Source organism: Salvia hispanica, chromosome 5 (genome assembly GCF_023119035.1).
Source record: "Salvia hispanica cultivar TCC Black 2014 chromosome 5, UniMelb_Shisp_WGS_1.0, whole genome shotgun sequence".
NCBI classification, from domain to species: domain Eukaryota; kingdom Viridiplantae; phylum Streptophyta; class Magnoliopsida; order Lamiales; family Lamiaceae; genus Salvia; species Salvia hispanica.
The window spans coordinates 30,282,290-30,301,369 of NC_062969.1; the positions used below are offsets into that span (position 1 = coordinate 30,282,290).

General features: G+C 37.8%; 4 protein-coding genes across 8 annotated transcripts; 2 read left to right on the top strand and 2 right to left on the bottom strand.

The window, feature by feature from the left end:
• The first annotated feature begins 7,160 nt into the window (after positions 1 to 7,160).
• LOC125187077 (probable pterin-4-alpha-carbinolamine dehydratase, chloroplastic) lies at positions 7,161 to 8,393 on the top strand. Its single transcript, XM_048083587.1, has 3 exons — positions 7,161 to 7,603; positions 7,672 to 7,864; positions 8,221 to 8,393. Exons 1-3 carry the CDS (start codon positions 7,256 to 7,258, stop codon positions 8,310 to 8,312), a joined length of 633 nt encoding a protein of 210 aa, XP_047939544.1. The 5' UTR covers positions 7,161 to 7,255; the 3' UTR covers positions 8,313 to 8,393.
• Positions 8,394 to 8,410: 17 nt separating this feature from the next.
• On the bottom strand, positions 8,411 to 9,386 carry LOC125187076 (BOI-related E3 ubiquitin-protein ligase 1-like). Its single transcript, XM_048083585.1, has 2 exons — positions 9,062 to 9,386; positions 8,411 to 8,929 (listed from the first exon to the last, which is right to left on the bottom strand). Exons 1-2 carry the CDS (start codon positions 9,317 to 9,319, stop codon positions 8,492 to 8,494), a joined length of 696 nt encoding a protein of 231 aa, XP_047939542.1. The 5' UTR covers positions 9,320 to 9,386; the 3' UTR covers positions 8,411 to 8,491.
• A 1,948-nt stretch (positions 9,387 to 11,334) lies between these two features.
• LOC125190425 (superoxide dismutase [Fe], chloroplastic-like) lies at positions 11,335 to 13,200 on the top strand. The gene is made up of 8 exons (XM_048087741.1): positions 11,335 to 11,523; positions 11,662 to 11,733; positions 11,866 to 12,054; positions 12,124 to 12,295; positions 12,370 to 12,488; positions 12,614 to 12,640; positions 12,740 to 12,763; positions 12,844 to 13,200. Exons 1-8 carry the CDS (start codon positions 11,437 to 11,439, stop codon positions 13,054 to 13,056), a joined length of 903 nt encoding a protein of 300 aa, XP_047943698.1. The 5' UTR covers positions 11,335 to 11,436; the 3' UTR covers positions 13,057 to 13,200.
• LOC125190423 (pentatricopeptide repeat-containing protein At1g02060, chloroplastic-like) lies at positions 13,143 to 17,920 on the bottom strand. Of its 5 annotated transcripts, none has more exons than XM_048087738.1 (7): positions 15,532 to 17,920; positions 15,290 to 15,332; positions 14,921 to 15,096; positions 14,708 to 14,820; positions 13,847 to 14,119; positions 13,661 to 13,759; positions 13,143 to 13,585 (listed from the first exon to the last, which is right to left on the bottom strand). In XM_048087738.1, exon 1 carries the CDS (start codon positions 17,850 to 17,852, stop codon positions 15,678 to 15,680), a length of 2,175 nt encoding a protein of 724 aa, XP_047943695.1. In that variant the 5' UTR covers positions 17,853 to 17,920; the 3' UTR covers positions 13,143 to 13,585; positions 13,661 to 13,759; positions 13,847 to 14,119; positions 14,708 to 14,820; positions 14,921 to 15,096; positions 15,290 to 15,332; positions 15,532 to 15,677. The 5 variants fall into 5 exon arrangements, with proteins under 5 accessions (XP_047943695.1, XP_047943694.1, XP_047943692.1 ...); XM_048087737.1 differs by having other exon boundaries at positions 15,290 to 15,341; XM_048087735.1 differs by lacking the exon at positions 15,290 to 15,332.
• Positions 17,921 to 19,080: the final 1,160 nt, after the last annotated feature.

Consider the following 19,080-nt stretch of genomic DNA (forward strand, 5'->3'; position numbering starts at 1 on the left):
AGTTTGATAAGGCTAATTTCATGCATCGGTAATGTGCAAAAAAATGTTATAAATTGCTGGGTCTAACACGTTTCCTAAGCCATGTGTGTGAAGAAAATCGCTAGATCAAGGAAGTAATGAAGGAGATGGTCTAGCGAGAGAAAAGGACGAAATGAGCAGGATTTACAAGGAAAAAAATTGGCGTGACGGGGGAGTCTACAGCTGAGGGCAACAAAGTCATTATCAATACCTCGCTGGACCTACTAAAGCGCCTATAAATAGAGAGGAGCATGCAGCGTAATGGGATAGTTTTTCACTCTTCTTAGCTCATACATTTTACACACACTTGGGAAACATTCTGGGGGATAATCGTGATAGGGGGGGTACTTTCTAAAGATCTCGAGTTTGGTAACATCGTCCCAGTGAGGGCGAAGATACATTTGTTTTAATTTCAGCTGTTTTTGCTAGTTTCCACCGTCGAACTTCACTTTTAGGAGTCGATTTTGATGTTGATGATGTTTAACTGTTTATCGCTCATGGAATGAGTTTAGCTGTTTAATTTTGAAGTTACTTTTGCTTAGATCTCTCTACTGTTAGCGTAATTCTTAAATTGCTATGTCGATCTTTGTTTATTTCGTTATTGAGGTGTTTGATGTGGAATTGGGTGACAGATTTGTGGTTGATTGAGTGTTTGGAGCTTAAATTTGTAAATCTGACGTGATGGAGAATTTCTTCTGTTTGGAGTCCGTGTCGGACGCTTGGATCCGGAGTGGATTTAGCGTCTGAAGTTGGTTTTGGCGTGTGAAAGAAACAGTAGTGGATAGACTTGTTTTATTTCCTTTGTTTTCTATTTCCCTTCGTCTAGGTATGCAGATCTGTAAGTTCTTCGTTATTTATGCATAGATTTGATTCCAAGTTAGAAGCTCTGGATTTTTATTTGCTTATGTGTTTTTCTCAAGAAGTTTTATGCGAATTTGGTTGTAGAAGACGATGTCACTGTCAGTTAGTACTAGAGTTAGTTATTCTGCCACTTTCCAGTCGTACTCTGCTTTTCTTACATGTGGTCCCATCGTAGAATTATTTCCTAGGTCTAGCTGTTAGGTTAAGTTTCTTTCTAATATTCCCAAGTCAAGTTAATTTTAATTTTTCCTCAACCCAAGAAAATGCGTGGCAGCAGCCAACACCAAAAAAATACTCCCAAATCCTTGATTACGATTCTTACGCATCCTTCTCTGTGGGATCGATCCCTACTTCCCTATACTAGGTTTAGTAAAGTGGTTGAGGGTTTTTGAAGCGGGGAAGTACTTGTGTGTCCGACGACCGGGATTCCACGCAACCTACGAGTTCCTAGACCAAGTGATCTAGTGGACTTGCTGGATCTGGGGAACCTGCCTTATTTGAATAACGCAACACTGCACACACACCACACTTGTACTGTCACAACCAACAGGTAGCTTCAATGATATCTTTTAATTTAGGAATTAAATAATCCTTAAAATATTCTTTCATCGATATCTTATCGTTCGAGGTTTGCACGAACGATAAACGACGAATATACAACGACGATATGCTCGCCGGAGCGGCAAGTTCGCCGCCCAGCCACCGCCGGTCAACCCGCGCTGGAGACGCGGCGCTTCCTCTCTCCCCTTTCTCCCGGCGAAAAGACGCCGCAAAGATCTCCCCGTCGACGCCGCTTGAACGCAACAATGCTGCGTCGTCTGGCGACTTCCCATCATCGCACTGCCCTCGCTTGAACCAGCAGCAGCCGCGCTCAGCGGCGCTGCTCCGTTCTTGCGTCGCGTGGCTGGGTTCGACTAGGGTTAGGGCTTTTCTAGGGTTAGGGTTTCCGGTGGCTGACGTCTAGGGTTTAGGGTTTAGGGTTATTTGAAATGTGCCATTTGAAGACTTAGAAATGTGCAGTGCAGTGTGTGATATTTCTCAATCTAACAGGTCCAGAGGATTCAACTAGTTCACACAGGGGTCGTTGGATGCACTCTATTTCTTTAAAAACCTCAACCCACTAGACTACAACTAGCACATGGAAGTAAATGATCGATCCCACGAGGACGGATGTGTTACGAAACTGCATTTGGGATGTTTTGGGAAAAGGGGTTGGCTGCTGCCACGCAATTTGTGGGTCGAGCACATAAAACTACTGGGTCTGAGAGATTTAAAAACTACTTTAATCTACCTACTGGGTCTAAGAAATGAGAACGTACAGAACATGCATGACTTTGAGAAATGAAATATACGAAAGTCCTAAGACAACTAGAGTTAAACTAACTAGAATGACTTTCCTAATTTAGACAAACAAAGGTAAAGCAAATAGTGGGGACCAATTTCCTTAAACGACCAGGGTTTGGAAAAGCATGCAGAAAAGTAAAAGATAGGCAGAAAGTACTGATTCTAACTACCAACAAACCTCATCTTCTTCATGAACCAAACGAAAATATCAGAAAGAACAGAGCATTTAACACCATAAAAACAGAGCAAACTTCAGATCTAAACTTAAAACGAGAAATTAAAGTCGAAACTAACAGATCTACGCTACTGGACCTAGAGAATGCAGAAACAGAAAGTAAATAGCCATAATCATGCAAAACATAAACAGCAAACACCAGATCTACGAAACTCTAACTCAAATGCACCACGATTTAACAAATCCAAACACCTCCATACGTAAATCCACAATCTCCAACAACAAACCAACAGATCTCAGCTCCAAACATCCAACAATCAACAAAAACGAAAGCGAAAAGTACTAAATAAACATCAACTCAGCGAGATCCAACAAAAACCAACATAAACTTCCATAATAACGAGAAATAGGTTCGAATCCAGCAGATCAAAGTCAGAAACTAGAGTTACGAAACTTAAAAACCGACAAGTACTTGAAACAAAAGCAAACTAAACAAACCAAGATAAATATTGTTTCTTCGCCTTCACAAGGCGGTGTTACACGACAGCAATATGATGAGAACCACGACGGCGGCCAGAAATCACCCCATCTCCAAGTGCGCAGCAAGTGAAACGAGTTTGAAGCGTGAAAAAACAGGGAGCTAAGAGAGTATGATGTGTTGAAGTTGATAAAAAATATCCTCTTTCTTCCTTATGGTTGAGCTCTTTATATAAGTGGGGTTCTGATCCCTAGGGCATCTTTTTTGTGATTTGACGCTTGTGCCCTTGAATAAGACGCTCTAAAATATCTGCGCTCTGCTTCTTGCTGCTCCTGTCGCCAACTTCTTATTCTCCCAGGTCCGGACGACGACATCTGAATTTCACCTCAATCTCCTCTCTTTTGCATCTGCCAGGTTAGATAACAACAACTCCTAGGTCCGGCAGATTTATTACGCACCTGAACTCAGAAACACAGATTAGTGCCCCAAATGCACAGAATTTTAACCCAAAACCAATGCATGAAACGAGCCTTATCAGTTATAATTGTATAATGTACATACCGTCTTTGAATAATGTACATTACAATGGGTTTAATGTGTGACAGAAGTTAAATTCATTCCCCAAAGGGTTTAGCAATCCATGGAGCTAGAGTATAGTACCGACTCACTAACAAAACCTTGACTACGGGAAGGGAGTTAGAGTCATTCCCATAGGGTTTAACAATCAATAGGGCCAGGGCATATTACTAACCCATATATCAAAATTCATTTTTGAATTATGTACGTGTTTTAGGGAATAATGTTTAGGCTAAGTAAAACTAATTAATGTACACCAAGTGACCTTTAATGTACATGTGTAATACTAAATGATGTACCTATGTAAGTTTAATGTTTGGCGAACGTTGAATCCATACCCTTTAGGTTCAGCAATCCATGGGGCTAGGTTGTAGTACCCACTCACAAACGGAACCATCACAAAGGGCAGAGTGTTTGAATCATTACTCTTAGGTTTAGGAACCCACAGGACTAGGTTATAGCATCACCACATGAATTAAATATCATTTTTTAATGCGTTTAAGATTTGGTAAATAGTATCTAATAATGTGCACGGATCAGTGAATAATATATAGATTGAAGAGAATAATGTTGAAAGGAACTTGAATTCATACCCTTTGGGTTTAGCAATCCATGGGGCTAGGTTGTAGTACTCACTTACATTATTTCATGTATTGTCTACATTATTATATTAACACATGATATTATTACTCTACTTTACTGATTACTAAAGGTTTACATTACTTTGAAGTATATTCACATTATCAAAATATTAGGGCACCAACATATGTATATGTATGTTCAATAATAATGTATATGTTTTACATAAAGTAATGTAATGTTGGGATCCTCTCTGTCCACATTATTTGATAGATAAATGTTAAGTACACTATTTAGATGTGAATGTACATCACAACTCTTTTACATCTCCAAAATCTAAGTTTAACCGTTTCAAAAACATTCATTATTTTCTGTTTCCATCATATTACAAAAAAAAAAAAAAAAATCTAATACAAGCGGACTCCTCACTGTCATCAAATTCGACCCGAGACCTCTTTGTACCTATTCATAAACATATACATTGATTTGTCAAAATGTTACATTACTGGTTAATACGGATTTCATTACTACAAATAACAAATAACACTAATGTAACACATCAAAATAATGTTGATCAAACAATGTCTAAAGGCCTAATGTATGCATATTTACTGTAACCTTATGAAGCCGGTAATTTAAGTAAAAAAGTGTATTAATATAACACACCCTTATATAACACACAATAATGTAGCACATCCGTATCAAATAATGTAAAATGTTTGAGTAAATTAAATAATGTACCAAAAAAATGAAAAAATGTAACAGATCATACTATAACACAAAATAATGTAGCACATCAGTATGAAGTAATGTAAATATTGGGTTAAATAATGTGCATATGACTTTTGAAAGAAGATACAGAGGACCATATAGAGCAGAAACTGTAACACAATAATGTAGCACATCTGTATCGAAAAATGTAAAATTTTGAGTAAATAATGTACAGTAAAAATGAAAAAATGTAACAAATCATACATTCATACTATAATGTAGCACATCAATATGAAGTAATGTAAATATTAGGTAAAATAATGTGCATATGCCTTTTAAAAGAAGATACAGAGGACCATATAGAGCAGAAACTGTAACTCAAAAAATTTAAAAATTGGATCCCAATAACAACCCATTTAAATTAAAGAGTGAACTACATAATTAATCTCTGATCTTGTCATAAAATACACCAATGGTCCCTAAAAATTTTTATAGCATTTTTGGTACCTGTCGGTCTTTTATACCCTTCTGCATTTGAAAAATCTCCTAAATGCCATCGAGTGCATTTTCGTATCTGAAAATTACAATTTTGGTACCTCTTCAATCATGCAATTATTTTGAACATACATAAAAGCACCTTTTACGACAAAAATAATTTTCTTTTGAATTAATTCACTTGAATTTTTTAAATAATTACTTCAATAATGTACAGATCACTTTAATATTTTTAGTAAAAAAATGTTACTTACAAGAGTTCGCTTTAATTTATATTAGATATAATTCACTTAAATTTTAATAATTATATTTAAAAAATATTCTTCACTATACTATATTTTAATTAACGAAATTAAATATCTATTTTTCACTTAAGTATAGTAACATTTAAATATTTAAGTAACATTTTTTAAATAAAAAATTACTATAGTTCACTATAATATTTTTTCTTCTCAAATTTTAAAAAAAAATAGTAAAATTTTTGAGTAAAAATAAATCCCACAAAGAATTTTCTATAATTCACTTTAATATTTATATTTAAAAATATTACTATTAAATATAATATTTTCTTCGCAAATATATATATTAATTCGTATAAAAAATATTTTAAATTTTAAAAATAAATAAAGCATAATTAAAACATATGGTTTCTTATTTAAAATTTTGAAATCATAAAGCATCAAACATTATTTAAATGAAAGTATAATTGAGTTTATAAAAGAAAATGGTGATGAAAGAAAAAATTAAAAAAATTAAAAGGGGAATAGAAAGGTCTAAAATGCCCCAGAACTTAAAATATTCACACTAGTGGTGCCTAGGGTTACTTTATACCAAAAATTATATAAAAAAATTTTAGGAACCATTGGTGCATTTTTTGACAAGATCAAGGACTATTAGTGTAGTTAACTCTAAATTAAAATCAGAATAATGTAGTAATAAAATATTTCACAGAAACACATAACTATGCACAAGAAATGACCAGCAGCGTTGACAAAAATTGGATCCCAATAAGAAAATGTATAAACGGCTTGAAACAAATAGATAATATATCAATTTCATCAAATAGTAAATCAATTAATCCGGCAGCTTTGAATATGAATTTACACTAATTGCATGCATCAATTTCATGAACTAGAAGATTACATTATTAATCATTACTTCGGCGGACGGAGCCGGTGACTTTTGATGGACAATTACCTTACTTCGGCGGACGAAGCTCTCTTTTTGGCGATGATCGGTGATTTTTAACGGAAGATTGCAATACTTCAGCGGATGGAGCCCTCGATTTGGAGATGACCGATGATTTGACCACGTTTTTACGGCGACGGACGAAGGCGGCAGTTACTTCTCGACGCCAATTTGGGGCGACTAGGGTTTTTTGTGGAGAGAAGAATTGAGGGACGTGGTTGATGGGAGAGAGCAGAATGATGGAGTGAGAAGGGCATGTCAATTAGTTCCCAAAAATCCCTTAATTATTGGATCTGCAGTTTTTAAACGCGTGATATAAATGCTTTGTTTACATTTCTACCCTTATAATGTACAAATTCCATCTAATAACGTAACGCGAAACATGATCTCTCCTCAGCATCTAGTCCGTCCAAATCCTAATCTATTTTTAATTCTTTATTGTATTCGATGTCAAGAGTTTTATCCCCTCTTCTATCAACTATTTATTCCAGATCAACATTATGTTATAGTAGTATATTCTAATATCTGAAATATTATTGTTGATGTCAATAATTCTACAAATTATATAAAAACTAAAGGTCAATCAATTCCTTTTCTCTATAGCTATAAAGAAATAATTAAAAATAAATCAATATTTGATTTTTAAAAAATGAAATATTAACCACATTTGTTTTCTATATATTGGAAATATGAGATGGTGTACTTGGTGGGGCAGAGATATAAACTAGAGGCTGGGATTGTGTATTTGTGTATAGACAACACTAGCCTCAAAGATAACAACCCCATCCATCCCCCTATCAAACCAAACAAACACCACCTCTCATCCTCCCATGGCTGCCGCGCCACTCCTCTCTCTCTCCTCCCTCCTCTCCATCTCCAGAATTTCACCCTACAGACCCCGTGACATCCTTCCCTCCACCGCCCGCTCAACTCCGTTGAGGCTCCGAGCAGAGGGCCCCAAAAACATCGACATCCTCGGAGACTTCGGAGCACGGGACCCTTTCCCCGCCGAGATCGAGAGCAATTTCGCCGACAAAGTTCAGGGAAACGTCAGCACCGAGCACAAGATTTTGATACCCAATGCTTCCGCCCTCTCCCTCGCGCAGATGCAGTGCGCTGCCATCGCCGACATCCACCACGCCTTGTCCCTCGACGATGCCAAAAAGCTGCTCTTCAAGGTCTCACTCTCTCTCTTTCTTAACCTTATGAGGATTATATAAAGAAATTACTCTTTTCTGAAATTAAGGTAGTTGGATGGAAACTGCTTGATGAGGAAGATGGTTTGAAGCTTGAAGGGGTGTGGAAAGTTAGAGATGAAAAGTGTGGGGAAGAACTCATCAATCGGATCAATAGCAAAGTCGAATCCACAGGGCATCTACCTCAACTTCATTTTGAGGCGCCAAATCTAGTTAGAGCTCGCCTTTGGACTCCCTCACTTGGTATCATCTTATTCTTATTTTATCTTTCTTTTACTTTACATTATTTACTAAATCTTGTGAACTAAAAGAAATGACTCTACTGTTAAAAAATGATTGTGTGGTCACACTATTAAAAATGAGAAAAGTGAAAGTAGCAAATTTTTAGAGACAAATGAAAATATAAATATGGACAACTTTGATATATTGATTTTATAATAGAATGCGAGTATAATGGGTTAATTGAGAGGTCTATTTACTTAGAATGAAAAAAATGTAAATTGAATCTAGAACATCCCGAAATGGCAAAATGAGACGTTACTTAACAGACGGAATATGGCAAGTGGAGTATCTAACTATTGTTTGTCTGGTTTATGCAGGTGGGCTCAGTTTTAATGACTTCATCGTTGCTGCTAAAATAGACGAGATTAAGGTATCAGATCTTCAGCCGAGGCTCAGAGTGTGGGCTTAAAAAGTTCTCAAATGCTAAATTTTCATAGATTTGTATTGTTTCTTACGCTTTTATAATTATTACATACTAAAATCTTGACAATTATAGTACTACTATAGTAAACAGTAACAATACATGCCAAAATACAAAGCAATATCCAATCGTTACAATTTTCAAAACTGCAAACAATTTAAATAAAGTCAATCAAGAGGGAGACAGACTTCGACGCTGGTGGTCTTCACCATACCGCAAACAGGGCAGCACTTGGCGGCAGCATCACAGCGTTTGCAGACGCAGACGTGGCGGCACGGCCACACCATCATGTTCGCCAGCTCCCTCTCGCACACCTTGCAGTCGAGCCTGACAGGCCCCACGCGGTCAGGGTCCTCGAACGACGACTCCCCCTCCTCCTCCACCGCCTCAGCATAGTGGCCCGCCGCGTTGGCCTCCTGCAGGCCCTCGCTGAGCGACATCACCGCGTGCTCCAAGTACCTCACCCTCGCCAGCAGCCGCTCCGCCTCCCCCTTGTACATCGCTGCCAGCCTCTCTAACTCCTCGTTGCGCTCCGCCTGCGCCTTCACCCGCTTTGCCACTGTCTCCTCCACCATCCCCACCACTGACTGCCGCAGTTTCTCATTCTGTCAGAAACAAAATTCATTAATTAGTTACACTAACTGAACTAATAGTAACATGTTTGGTAGCACAGATAATTCATCTATCTGTCCTACCAAACATGCGTTTAGTGCTTAAAAAGTTCGTCATGTGATTACATGGTAAGTTATAATTTGATTTATTTGGTCGCTCTGGTCCATAATGTTGTCGTTGTCGTCAACATCGTCGTTGGCGGTCAACAGGGCCATGTACGACAATGGCGCGGCGGCGGCAGCGTTGTTGAGTAATTTGTGAACATGAGAGCGGCGGCGATCGACGGGAGTACTGGTGGAAGCGAAGTGAGGATTGAAGGTCTCAACTTCTCTCACCTTCCTTTTTCCTAGCCTCTTCGCGGCTGCAGCGTTGCTGGGAAACATCGTGTATTGAACGATGTTTGAAGCCGGGAAGAAAAAGTGAGAAATGGGAAGAAGAGAAACCAACCTGTGGAAGGGAGGGAGAGTGGTGGAGGGGATCAACGAAGGAGGATTATTATAAAGAGAGGGAAACGGTGGAGGCGATCCATCCCAACTATTCATTACCAACAGACGCCTACTTCCATGAAATATGCTTCCATCAAAAACAACAATTTAACGGACTTGAAAAATAACTGACCAATTTGGTTTTAGTTTCTTTACAATAATCTTTTTTAAATATTTAAAAAGTAATTAATTCACTTCTAATTATGTTTAGAGAAAAAATAAATGTACATAAATTGTATATGATATCCTTAAAATTTACAAATTTAATTAAACTTATTTAAAAGTTAGTTTTGTTATTTATTGTATTTATTGGTTTTAGTTTCTTTATCATAATATTTTTTAAATATTTTAAAAGTAACTAATTCACTTCTAATTATGTTTACAGAAAAAATAAACGTATATAAATTATACACGTACATGATATTCTTAAAATTTTTAAATTTAATTGAATTTAATCAAAAGTTAGTTTTGTTATTTATTGTATTATATGTAGCAATTAGAAAGAAGCGATATTAGAAATTTATGTGAAATCGTAACATGATTTCGAGCTTGATTCGAATTAGGTATACAATATTTAGTGAAAAAATATTTTTTTTTCTTAAATTTACAAATATTTAAGTTAAAATTTCAATTATTTTTTGAAGTGTTGCAAACTGATTAGTAGTATGGAATTTATTTTAAATCAATTACTGTTTATAAATCGATTTTCAATGTAAAATGTTAAAAAAATTTGATTATGCACGTTTATCACTACCCGTATGTTTAATACTCCTTTTGTCCTATTAAAAATGAAATGTTTTCCTTTTTGGATTGTCCTATTAAAAATGAAACATTTCCTAAAATAAAAATAACACTACTACTTTTTCATCTCTCTTACATTATTATCTCCTCATCAACTCACAAAACAACACCACATAAAATTTCATGCCAAAAAGCAAATGTTTCATTTCTAATAGGATGGAGGGATAAGTGTTGATTAAAAATATCCTCTAATTTTGATGCATAACGCTTGCGTACTACAAACCAATGGAATAATTTTCCCGCCCTCAACTAAAATCAATATTTTCACTCTTGTAGTTAAGTCATTTGTAAAACAATTCAATTTGTGATTGGAGGTTAATTTTCTATTTCAGTCCGTTCGTGTCCGTCCATAACTTGAAATTTCAATTCATTTTACTACTCTCTCCGTTCCACTTTTAGGTGAATCATTTATTTTGGGATATCCCACTCTAAATGATACATTTTTAAAAATAGAAATATCTCTCTCTATTTTTTTCCTCCCTCTCTTACTCTCTTTGTCTCATTCAAGAGGTCTACATTCTTGAATGACACGGGATTTAAGATGAAATAGTTGAGTGTGATAAAGTAGAGTAGAAAATGTGATTGAATATTTTAGTGAGGAGAGAAGAAAGAGAGAGAAGAATATCTTGAGTGAGACAAACTCAAAAGAAAAGATGGACATCTTAAATGATATAGAAGAATATTTTATTCTCTCTACTTAACTCATAAAATATACTACATAAAATCTCATATTAAAATAAAAATGTTATACTTAGAATGGGACGGAGTGAGTATAAATAGTAAACAGACTTCGTATGGTATTAGTAATTCATTTTCTCAAATTTTATGATATATAAAAATAAAACTCGCAATCTAATAGTAGTATTCTATAAAGATTACCCCACTTTTGGAGGAAATAAAGTAAGATAAATATGTTTATAAATGTGTTGAGTATACCAAAAAAGAAATATCTCAGCGAACTGAAATGTTCCATATGATGCTAAGAGGATAATCTTTTGACATAACCTAAGACTGAAGTCCTTCCAGAACCTCGTAGCTCGACACTACTGTATGATTTTGTGCACCACAACTTTACAAAAACTAATTCTGTACTGCGTTGTAGTACATCATTGTACTGCAAAACTCATATTCATACACTCAACTACGTTTATCTCGTGTCACACACACGCATTGCATCGTAGCTCTCCTTTTCTCTAACATTTTTATCTCAAGTTATGGCAGCGGCTGTTGCCACTCCTTTAAAATTCACCTTTTCCAGTTCCCACGGCTCCACGCGCCACCTTCAATGGCGGAACAATCAGGTTGGTGCTCGCTTCTTTACTTCCATTGAATTTCTGATTCCTATTGTTAGTGCGGATTAGGTGTTTGAGTAAATGATGCATCAACTTTTTGAAAAACTAGCTTCTCTGTTGATTGCTGAATTGATTTCCTCATTGCAGCGAAGCATCAAGAGGCCTTATCGCGGTGTGATAACAGCGAAGGTCGAGCATAAGCCCCCGCCTTACTCACTTGTAAGATAATTGAACATTGCTATCGCATTTCTCAATTGGTTGTATGTATATCTGCTCAGGCTTGGTGTGTGTTAACTATAATACTATCTCTGATAATTTCAATGATGGGGCTTTGTTGAATTGAATGTGTAGGAAGCTCTAGAACCTCATATGAGCCGTGAAACATTTGAATATCATTGGGGGAAGCATCACAGGGCATATGTTGACAACCTTAACAAGCAAATTGTTGGGACTGAACTAGATACATTGCCCTTGGAGGAAATCATACTTGCCACTTATAACAAGGGTGATCTCCTTCCTCCCTTCAACAATGCTGCTCAGGTATATCGTATTCATCTTCAGTCAGCAATTGGAGTTGTCAAATGTCATCATCTTGTTCATTATTGCTAGGTGTGGAATCATGAGTTCTTCTGGGAGTCAATGAAACCCGGTGGTGGAGGTCAGCCATCTCAACAAGTTTTAGATTTGATAAAGAGAGATTTTGGCTCTTTTGAAGCTTTTGTCACTGAATTCAAGGCGGCTGCAGCAACGCAGTTCGGTTCTGGTTGGGCTTGGCTCGTGTGTAAGCATTTCTCCTCTTACATTGTCTTCAAACTGATAACGAGAGTTGATGGTTCTGGTTTCTACACGTCGCAGATAAAGCAAATAAACTCGACGTTGGAAATGCAGTGAATCCTGTTCCATCGGAGGAAGACAAGAAGCTAGTGGTGGTGAAGAGTCCAAATGCTATCAATCCTCTTGTCTATGATTACTCTGTTAGTAAACTTTATTCTCCAACTCGTCTCATCGCAGTCTTTCAATTGGTATATGTTTATTACAGCTGTGCTTATTTTTATACATATATGTTGTTTTCTTTTTCGTTTTGGCTATGGTGTTGCAGCCGCTGCTGACGATTGATGTTTGGGAGGTAAGCAAAATTGATAGCTAAGTAAACACTTCAAAATTATAAATGGAAGGCCCCAACTAATTTGCTTTCTTGTTGATTTTTTCAATTGTCTCTGTTCAGCATGCCTACTACCTTGATTTCCAGGTAAATCTTCCATCTGTTTAACCATGATACTCGTGTTTATGTGCTTTGTCTGTAGTGATAAAAAAGTGAATTTGTTACAGAACCGGCGGCCTGATTATATATCGACCTTCATGGAGAAACTGGTTTCTTGGGATGCCGTGAGTTTGAGGCTTGAAGCTGCTAAAGCTAGAGCTGCTGAGAGAGAAAGAGAGGAAGAGAGAGCGAGAAATGAATATGAAGGGGATGACAGCCAATCTGATCCGCAACCGGTAGAAATGTATGTGACTGATTCGGATGATTCTGAGGCTGATTGAGTTCAATCCCTATTTCCCACATGCTGTTATCAAAGTTTTGATATAATGGCGGAATCTTAGAAATAGCCAGAATGCGTAGAGCTGTCTGTCCAACAAAACTATAATTTGTTAAATATAAATTTCTGGCATCACTATCTTTATGGATTTTCTCAGTGATCCCAAATAAAATAAAAAACTGAGATGAACGACAATCACAACAAAATAAGGATTGTTGCAATAATACTGTTTGCAACAAATTCAGCTTCCTTGAGTTTCCCTTGAACTTCAAACTCATTTCTCAACTCTTCAAGGCAGCTGAATCCCTTTCTCAAGCAATTCATAGTATAGGCTAAATAAATGCCTCCGTTAGCACAATGATGATTGAATCTGTAAACGTGATGGTTTGGGCTCATCTTGCATGCGTTCCACAAGTAGACTCGAGTATCATTTGCACCACTGGCTAGCATGCTCCCTGCGGCCGACCATTTCAAACCAGAGACTTCACCCTTGTGCACTTTCACATGGCACACTTGACTGTTCCTCACTCTCACTGTCACAACAATTTTTAAGGATAACTGAGTCTTGAGACTATATTAAGGATGAATAAAGAAGCAACCTCATTTACCATCATGGTTGATGATAGCTCCACTAGAGCTTCCACAAGTTAGTGTGTGACCATTCCACGCTATCCCACACGTCCACGCTGCCCCTCTAACAACCTCACCTACGTAAAAAGACATAACAAGAACTGAAAACCAACGTCGTTAACAGATAAATAGTGCGCAATCAGCTTGTTCATCGGGCCACTTACTAGATGGAGCGACTCAGCATCATAGAGATGAATTTTAGAGCAACTATACCCCGCTGCTACAACTTCTCCATTTTCAGACCAGTTTACACTACCAAGATAGTCGGCTCGCTCGCTTCTGATACTAATTCAACTTTATAAGTATTTGCATTCCACAAGTATAATTTTCTGTCAAGAGAGCAGCAGCTAGCAGGTTTGTCTTCCCCCAATCAATAACATTGAGATAATAGTCGTGACTGATTCTTGGCTTGGCGCATCCAAGATACGAGCTTCCCCCTGGCACGACAAGCTAGTTATCATCAAAGGAAGACGAGCAAGATCTTGGAAACACAACTATTTCAGTGAGTCTGAAGAAGCAAACGTAAGGTAGTTAAAGGAAAAACTCTTCACTAATAAGGGTATGTTTGAAAAATTCAGAAATATTAATAAATGATTATGAGCTATTAGAATCAACAATTCAATACTCCCTCCGTTTTTTAAAAATAGCAACTCTTTTCATTTTAGTCCGTTCTTTAAAAATAGCAACTTTCAAACTTTCTATTTTAGGAAATCTTTACACTCCTATACATCAATTTATTTACCATTTATACCACTATAATTAACAACTTAAAGTGGATCCCATGATCCACTAACATTAATTCCATTACTTTTTTCTCTCCCTCTCTCTTACTTTACCAATTTTTCTACACCCTCTCTTACTTTACCAAATTGTGCATTAAAACCCGTGTCGTTTCAAACCTCCCTATTTTTAAAAAACGGAGGGATTATATAGCAGTCTACGGAACCATACAGCACATCAGACAATATAGCACAGCACCCAAATAATTGCAAACAATCAAGTACAAGGTTTCTGTGAAGTATAACCTATTTTCTAGGAAAAATATGGAACTCAATGTAATCCACTGGAATGTTGGCATCTTTCACTGCTTCCATCTTCACCTATACTTTGCTGAAGGCACAATACATACAGTAGAAAGCTGCAAGTAGTGCAACAGCCACATTTTGCAGATGTAAACACTTTAAACTCTGTGCCTAATGTTACAAACACTAAAAATGGAACAAAGAAAGGAAAGTTACCAGAATTTGTTTTTTTAAGTTTTGATCACCACAAACCCAATTTCATCATTGAGCTAACAAACCGTTACGAAATAAGTGCTCACAATAATCCATCTATTATACCACCATTGCAAGGTCAGGAATTGCACGATTGTGATTGCGTAAATCCAAGGACGCTATAATCAGAAGCCATGCATCTGTAAAACATAAATTCAAATAAGAATTGAATGGTTGAAAAAGCATGACCGAATGACAATTGACAGAAACCACATTATTTATAAGATAATCAGAAGTAACAAAATTAATGTTTATTCAATCCAAGTCAGGCAGAATTTCTTCTCTGTGAATAAATTAAGATGCAAATTTGAAGAAACTACAAAAGCATCACACCTTCCTTCAAGATCAGATCTAGCTTCCGAAACAGAGCAAAATGCTGAAAAAGCTACCAAAAAATCAACAAAAAACAGAAATAAAGGAATACATATAAATAGTAAAGAGCAGCAGCATCTTAAGCCAGCAATGAAGTTTTAAATCCTGACATTAATCAGAACAGTAAAGAGCATCGCGTTGCAAGCTTGAAACCTTTAATGCAAAAATGGAAACCATGAGGGAGTAAGAGAGTAGTTACTTACTGTAAGTGATGCAAGAGCTTAAGCTAGAGAGAGAGAGAGAGAGAGAGAGATTTGTGTTCGTCCCTTTCTGTTGATCCCAAATAAAAAACTGAGATGAACGACAATCACATACAAAATAAAGATTGTTGTTTCGATTCAGAGTGTTGCTAGCATGCAATAATTCTCTTTGCAACAAATTCAGCTTCCTTCAGCTTCCCTTGAGCTTCAAACTCATTTCTCAACTCTTCAAGGCAGCTCACAGGTAGCTGAAACCCTTTCTCAAGCAATTCATAGTAAAGGCTAAATGCCTCCGTTAGCTGTCCAGCTTCACAAACTCCAGTCACCACTGCAGCGCACACCTCCACGTCTACATTCTGGTCATTTTTCAGGCTAAACCCCAGCAGCTTCGATGCCTCCAAAAACTGATTATCCTTGCAGAGGAAGGATATCACATGTCCTATGTTCACAACAAACCCCTTTTCATACACACTCTTCACAAGCTCAAATGCCCGCTCCTTCCTCCTAGTCTTGAACAGCAAATATAATGCATCGGTCGATAGATTGATATTCGGTCTAATCTCATTGTTCAACATCAGCATCAACAAGTCTGCAGATTCACTAGCACGTCCCTTTTCATTGAGCTCCATAAGAATACGATGGAACGCAGACGTCCTTGGGAGATGAGAGCTTCTCACCATCCTCTCCAAAGTGTCTAGTGCAAGCGTTACCTCACCTTCTCTCAACAAACCATCAATCAGTGACTCGTAAATCTTCATACTAGGCACCAAGTCTCTTCTAAGCATCAAGATTAGGAGCTTGTGCCCATCCTCAAATGCCCCCTCTCGACACTGACCCAAGATTAAGGTTTCAAAAGCAAGAGGATCCGGCTTCCCTCGTCTCATGAGCTGCCTAAACACTCTCTCAGCTTTTTTAGTCTTTCCATTTGCACACAAATGCTTAAACACCGGATTGTATGACGCAGTAAGAGGTGTGCTGCTCTTATCACGCAACAAAATCTCCTGCTCGTATACCTCATCAAGTAACTCCTCCGCCTTGTCAAAACTCCTCTTGTTGCACAAGGCGCGAATGAGGATGCTATAGGTAGCTGAATCCTGCTCGACCTTCATCTCCTTCATCTTCTCAAAAACATTGAATGCCTCGTCCAAACTCCCCCTATCACAATGTGCACTCAAAATCGTGTTAAAAGTACACGAATCTGGAACAAATCTTACACCATCCTCATCCCCTAAAACCTCTTTCACCATATCCAACCTCTGAGCCTCACAAAGCCCTTTAATGATAGTGTTGTAAGTGATGTGGTTAGGCTTAATTCCTTTACCAACCATCTCCTTCAACACATCCAATGCCTCCTCAATCTCTCCCTTCCCACAATATCCTCTTATCAAAGTTGTGTAACTAACCACATTTGGCCTCAAATTCTCACATTTTTTATGCATACCATTCATCACATTACGCGCAATATCAACCTTCCCAGCCCTACACAATCCATCAACTATCGTGTTGTACGTCACCAAATCCGGCTCACACGCAAATGTATCCATTTCCCTGAAAAATCTAAACGCTTCATCAACCATAGAGTTCTTGCAAAAGCCCCGAATCAAGACGTTAAAGGTGTACGAATCGGGCTTCACCCCGAACGTCTTAAGCATTTCATGATACAGTTGGAAGACCTTCCCAACCCGCCCCCTTTTCAGCAGGATCAAGAACAAGCTATTGAATGTGACAATCGAGGGCGAAATGGCCATTGACTTCATGGCCTCAAATACCTTGACGGATTCCTGAAGAAGGCCAGCATCGGCGTAGCTCCGAATCAAGCTGTTGAAGAACTTGTCGGTGAGAGGGACGGAGTTGCCGGACTTTTTGGGTATGGATAGGAGGAAGTTTCGGGCCGGGTTGAGGTGGCGCGCCCGGCCGAGGATTTCGAGCATCATGAAGTAGGAATGTGAGTTGTGAGTGAAGCCCGAGTGGTGGGCCCAATTGAAGAAACGGAGGGCTTTGGATGGGGTTTTGATGCGGCGGAGGGTTTGGAAGAAGGTGGTCTGAGAGAGAGGGGTGAGGAGCGAGAGACGGGCTTGGAGCTGGGCGGACCAGGGGCTGGTGTTGATGAGGGCGGAAATGGTTCGGGCTTTGTTGCTTTTGAGGGGATTTGCATTGTGAGTGGATGTGAGTGGCGGGTTTTGAAAAAGATGTTTGAGAGTGGGAGGGAAGACTGAGGTGGAAAAAGGAACCTTGAATTGTCGAAATTGAGTTGTTGGGTATGCTTTTAGTTTCGTGCGGTTGAGAGCAATGACGGATCCACCCAGAATCGTCCGTCGACCCATGCTGCTCCAGCTCCGACGCCGCGCTATGGCTGAAGATGACAAGGAGAAGAGAGCGCAGCGCTCTTCTGTTAAACCTATGCTTCTTTTTTTAATTTCTTTTCTCAAATTTTTAACTTAATGAATAAGTATACTTTAATACAGTCTAAGTTAATTGAAAATTATACAGAATATTATTAAGAAATTGGTAATAAATACGACCCATTAATTTAAATTTTATTTTGAATTTTAATTTTAGGTTTTAGGGGACCTTATTTTTTGTATATTTTACAATTAAAATTAAAAAAATTACTCTTCCTCAAGGAACCATTGTGCATGCTCTTATTTTTACGATATAATTAAGAGCACCCACACGCTATGCAAAAAGAGGGGTCATACTGCACCTGGGGTCCGGTTAGGGCCTGGCGCATTGGAGGTGATGCTGGAGCGGCCATGGATGCGCTCGGGGACAATGGAGAGGCTGGGGGCTGCGCCCGTTTGCGGCCCGTCCTGGTGTTGCAAGTGCATGCGCTAAACTCCATGTCCATTTTTTTTTTTATAAAAAATCGATTTTTTGCCTATTTGAATTCCACAACATTTTCACTCCCTCTACATTATTTTCTATGAATTTTTTAAGTAGAGTTGTTCAACGTTTTCAATTTTTAGAAGTTGTAATTTTTGAATTTTAGGACTTGAAATTTTTAATTTCTAGGGTTTGTAATTTTTTTAAAATTTCTATGGTTTGTAATTTATAATTTCCGAATGAAAAATGAATTTTTTAAAATATAATTGTTCAAAGTTTTTAATTTTAAGAATAAAATAGTTTGAAATTGTAAATATTGCAATTTGAAGTTTGTGTCTGAATAGAGCCCGCGGGGTTGTGGGAGTTGTAGTCTATGCAAAAAATGAGTTGAATGATGACGTGGCAGGGACTTGAGGCATGATCCCGAGATAGGATTGTGGAGCCCGGAAATACTCAAAACTGCTGCAATGTTCACAAAATTCTCAAAGTATACGAAAATAGGGAAAATTCTCAAATCCATGTCAATGGATTTAGCTTTCATTTTTTTGGGTCTTGGGACGAATAACAATGTCAATGTCCTAAATAAATTTGCCATAGCTATCAGATTTTAGATGGTAGAGCATCGACAATAGCTTTCACGGCCAACGGCTGACAATACAACATGAGATACTATCTCGCCGATTGTATCTATCCGAAGTGGACGACCTTTGTGAAGACAGCAAGAGACTG

What these genes read in the sequence shown, in the direction of transcription:
- LOC125187077 (XM_048083587.1), top strand. Translation starts at nt 7,256, where the DNA reads ATGGCTGCCGCGCCACTCCTCTCTCTCTCCTCCCTCCTCTCCATCTCC. An exon ending in CCAAAAAGCTGCTCTTCAAG is followed by an intron (nt 7,604 to 7,671) that starts GTCTCACTCTCT and finishes TCTGAAATTAAG; the next exon opens with GTAGTTGGATGGAAACTGCT. An exon ending in CCTTTGGACTCCCTCACTTG is followed by an intron (nt 7,865 to 8,220) that starts GTATCATCTTAT and finishes TGGTTTATGCAG; the next exon opens with GTGGGCTCAGTTTTAATGAC.
- LOC125187076 (XM_048083585.1), bottom strand. Translation starts at nt 9,319, where the DNA reads ATGTTTCCCAGCAACGCTGCAGCCGCGAAGAGGCTAGGAAAAAGGAAG. An exon ending in ATCAAATTATAACTTACCAT is followed by an intron (nt 8,930 to 9,061) that starts GTAATCACATGA and finishes TGTTTCTGACAG; the next exon opens with AATGAGAAACTGCGGCAGTC.
- LOC125190425 (XM_048087741.1), top strand. Translation starts at nt 11,437, where the DNA reads ATGGCAGCGGCTGTTGCCACTCCTTTAAAATTCACCTTTTCCAGTTCC. An exon ending in TGACGATTGATGTTTGGGAG is followed by an intron (nt 12,641 to 12,739) that starts GTAAGCAAAATT and finishes GTCTCTGTTCAG; the next exon opens with CATGCCTACTACCTTGATTT. An exon ending in CCTACTACCTTGATTTCCAG is followed by an intron (nt 12,764 to 12,843) that starts GTAAATCTTCCA and finishes AATTTGTTACAG; the next exon opens with AACCGGCGGCCTGATTATAT.
- LOC125190423 (XM_048087735.1), bottom strand. Translation starts at nt 17,852, where the DNA reads ATGGGTCGACGGACGATTCTGGGTGGATCCGTCATTGCTCTCAACCGC.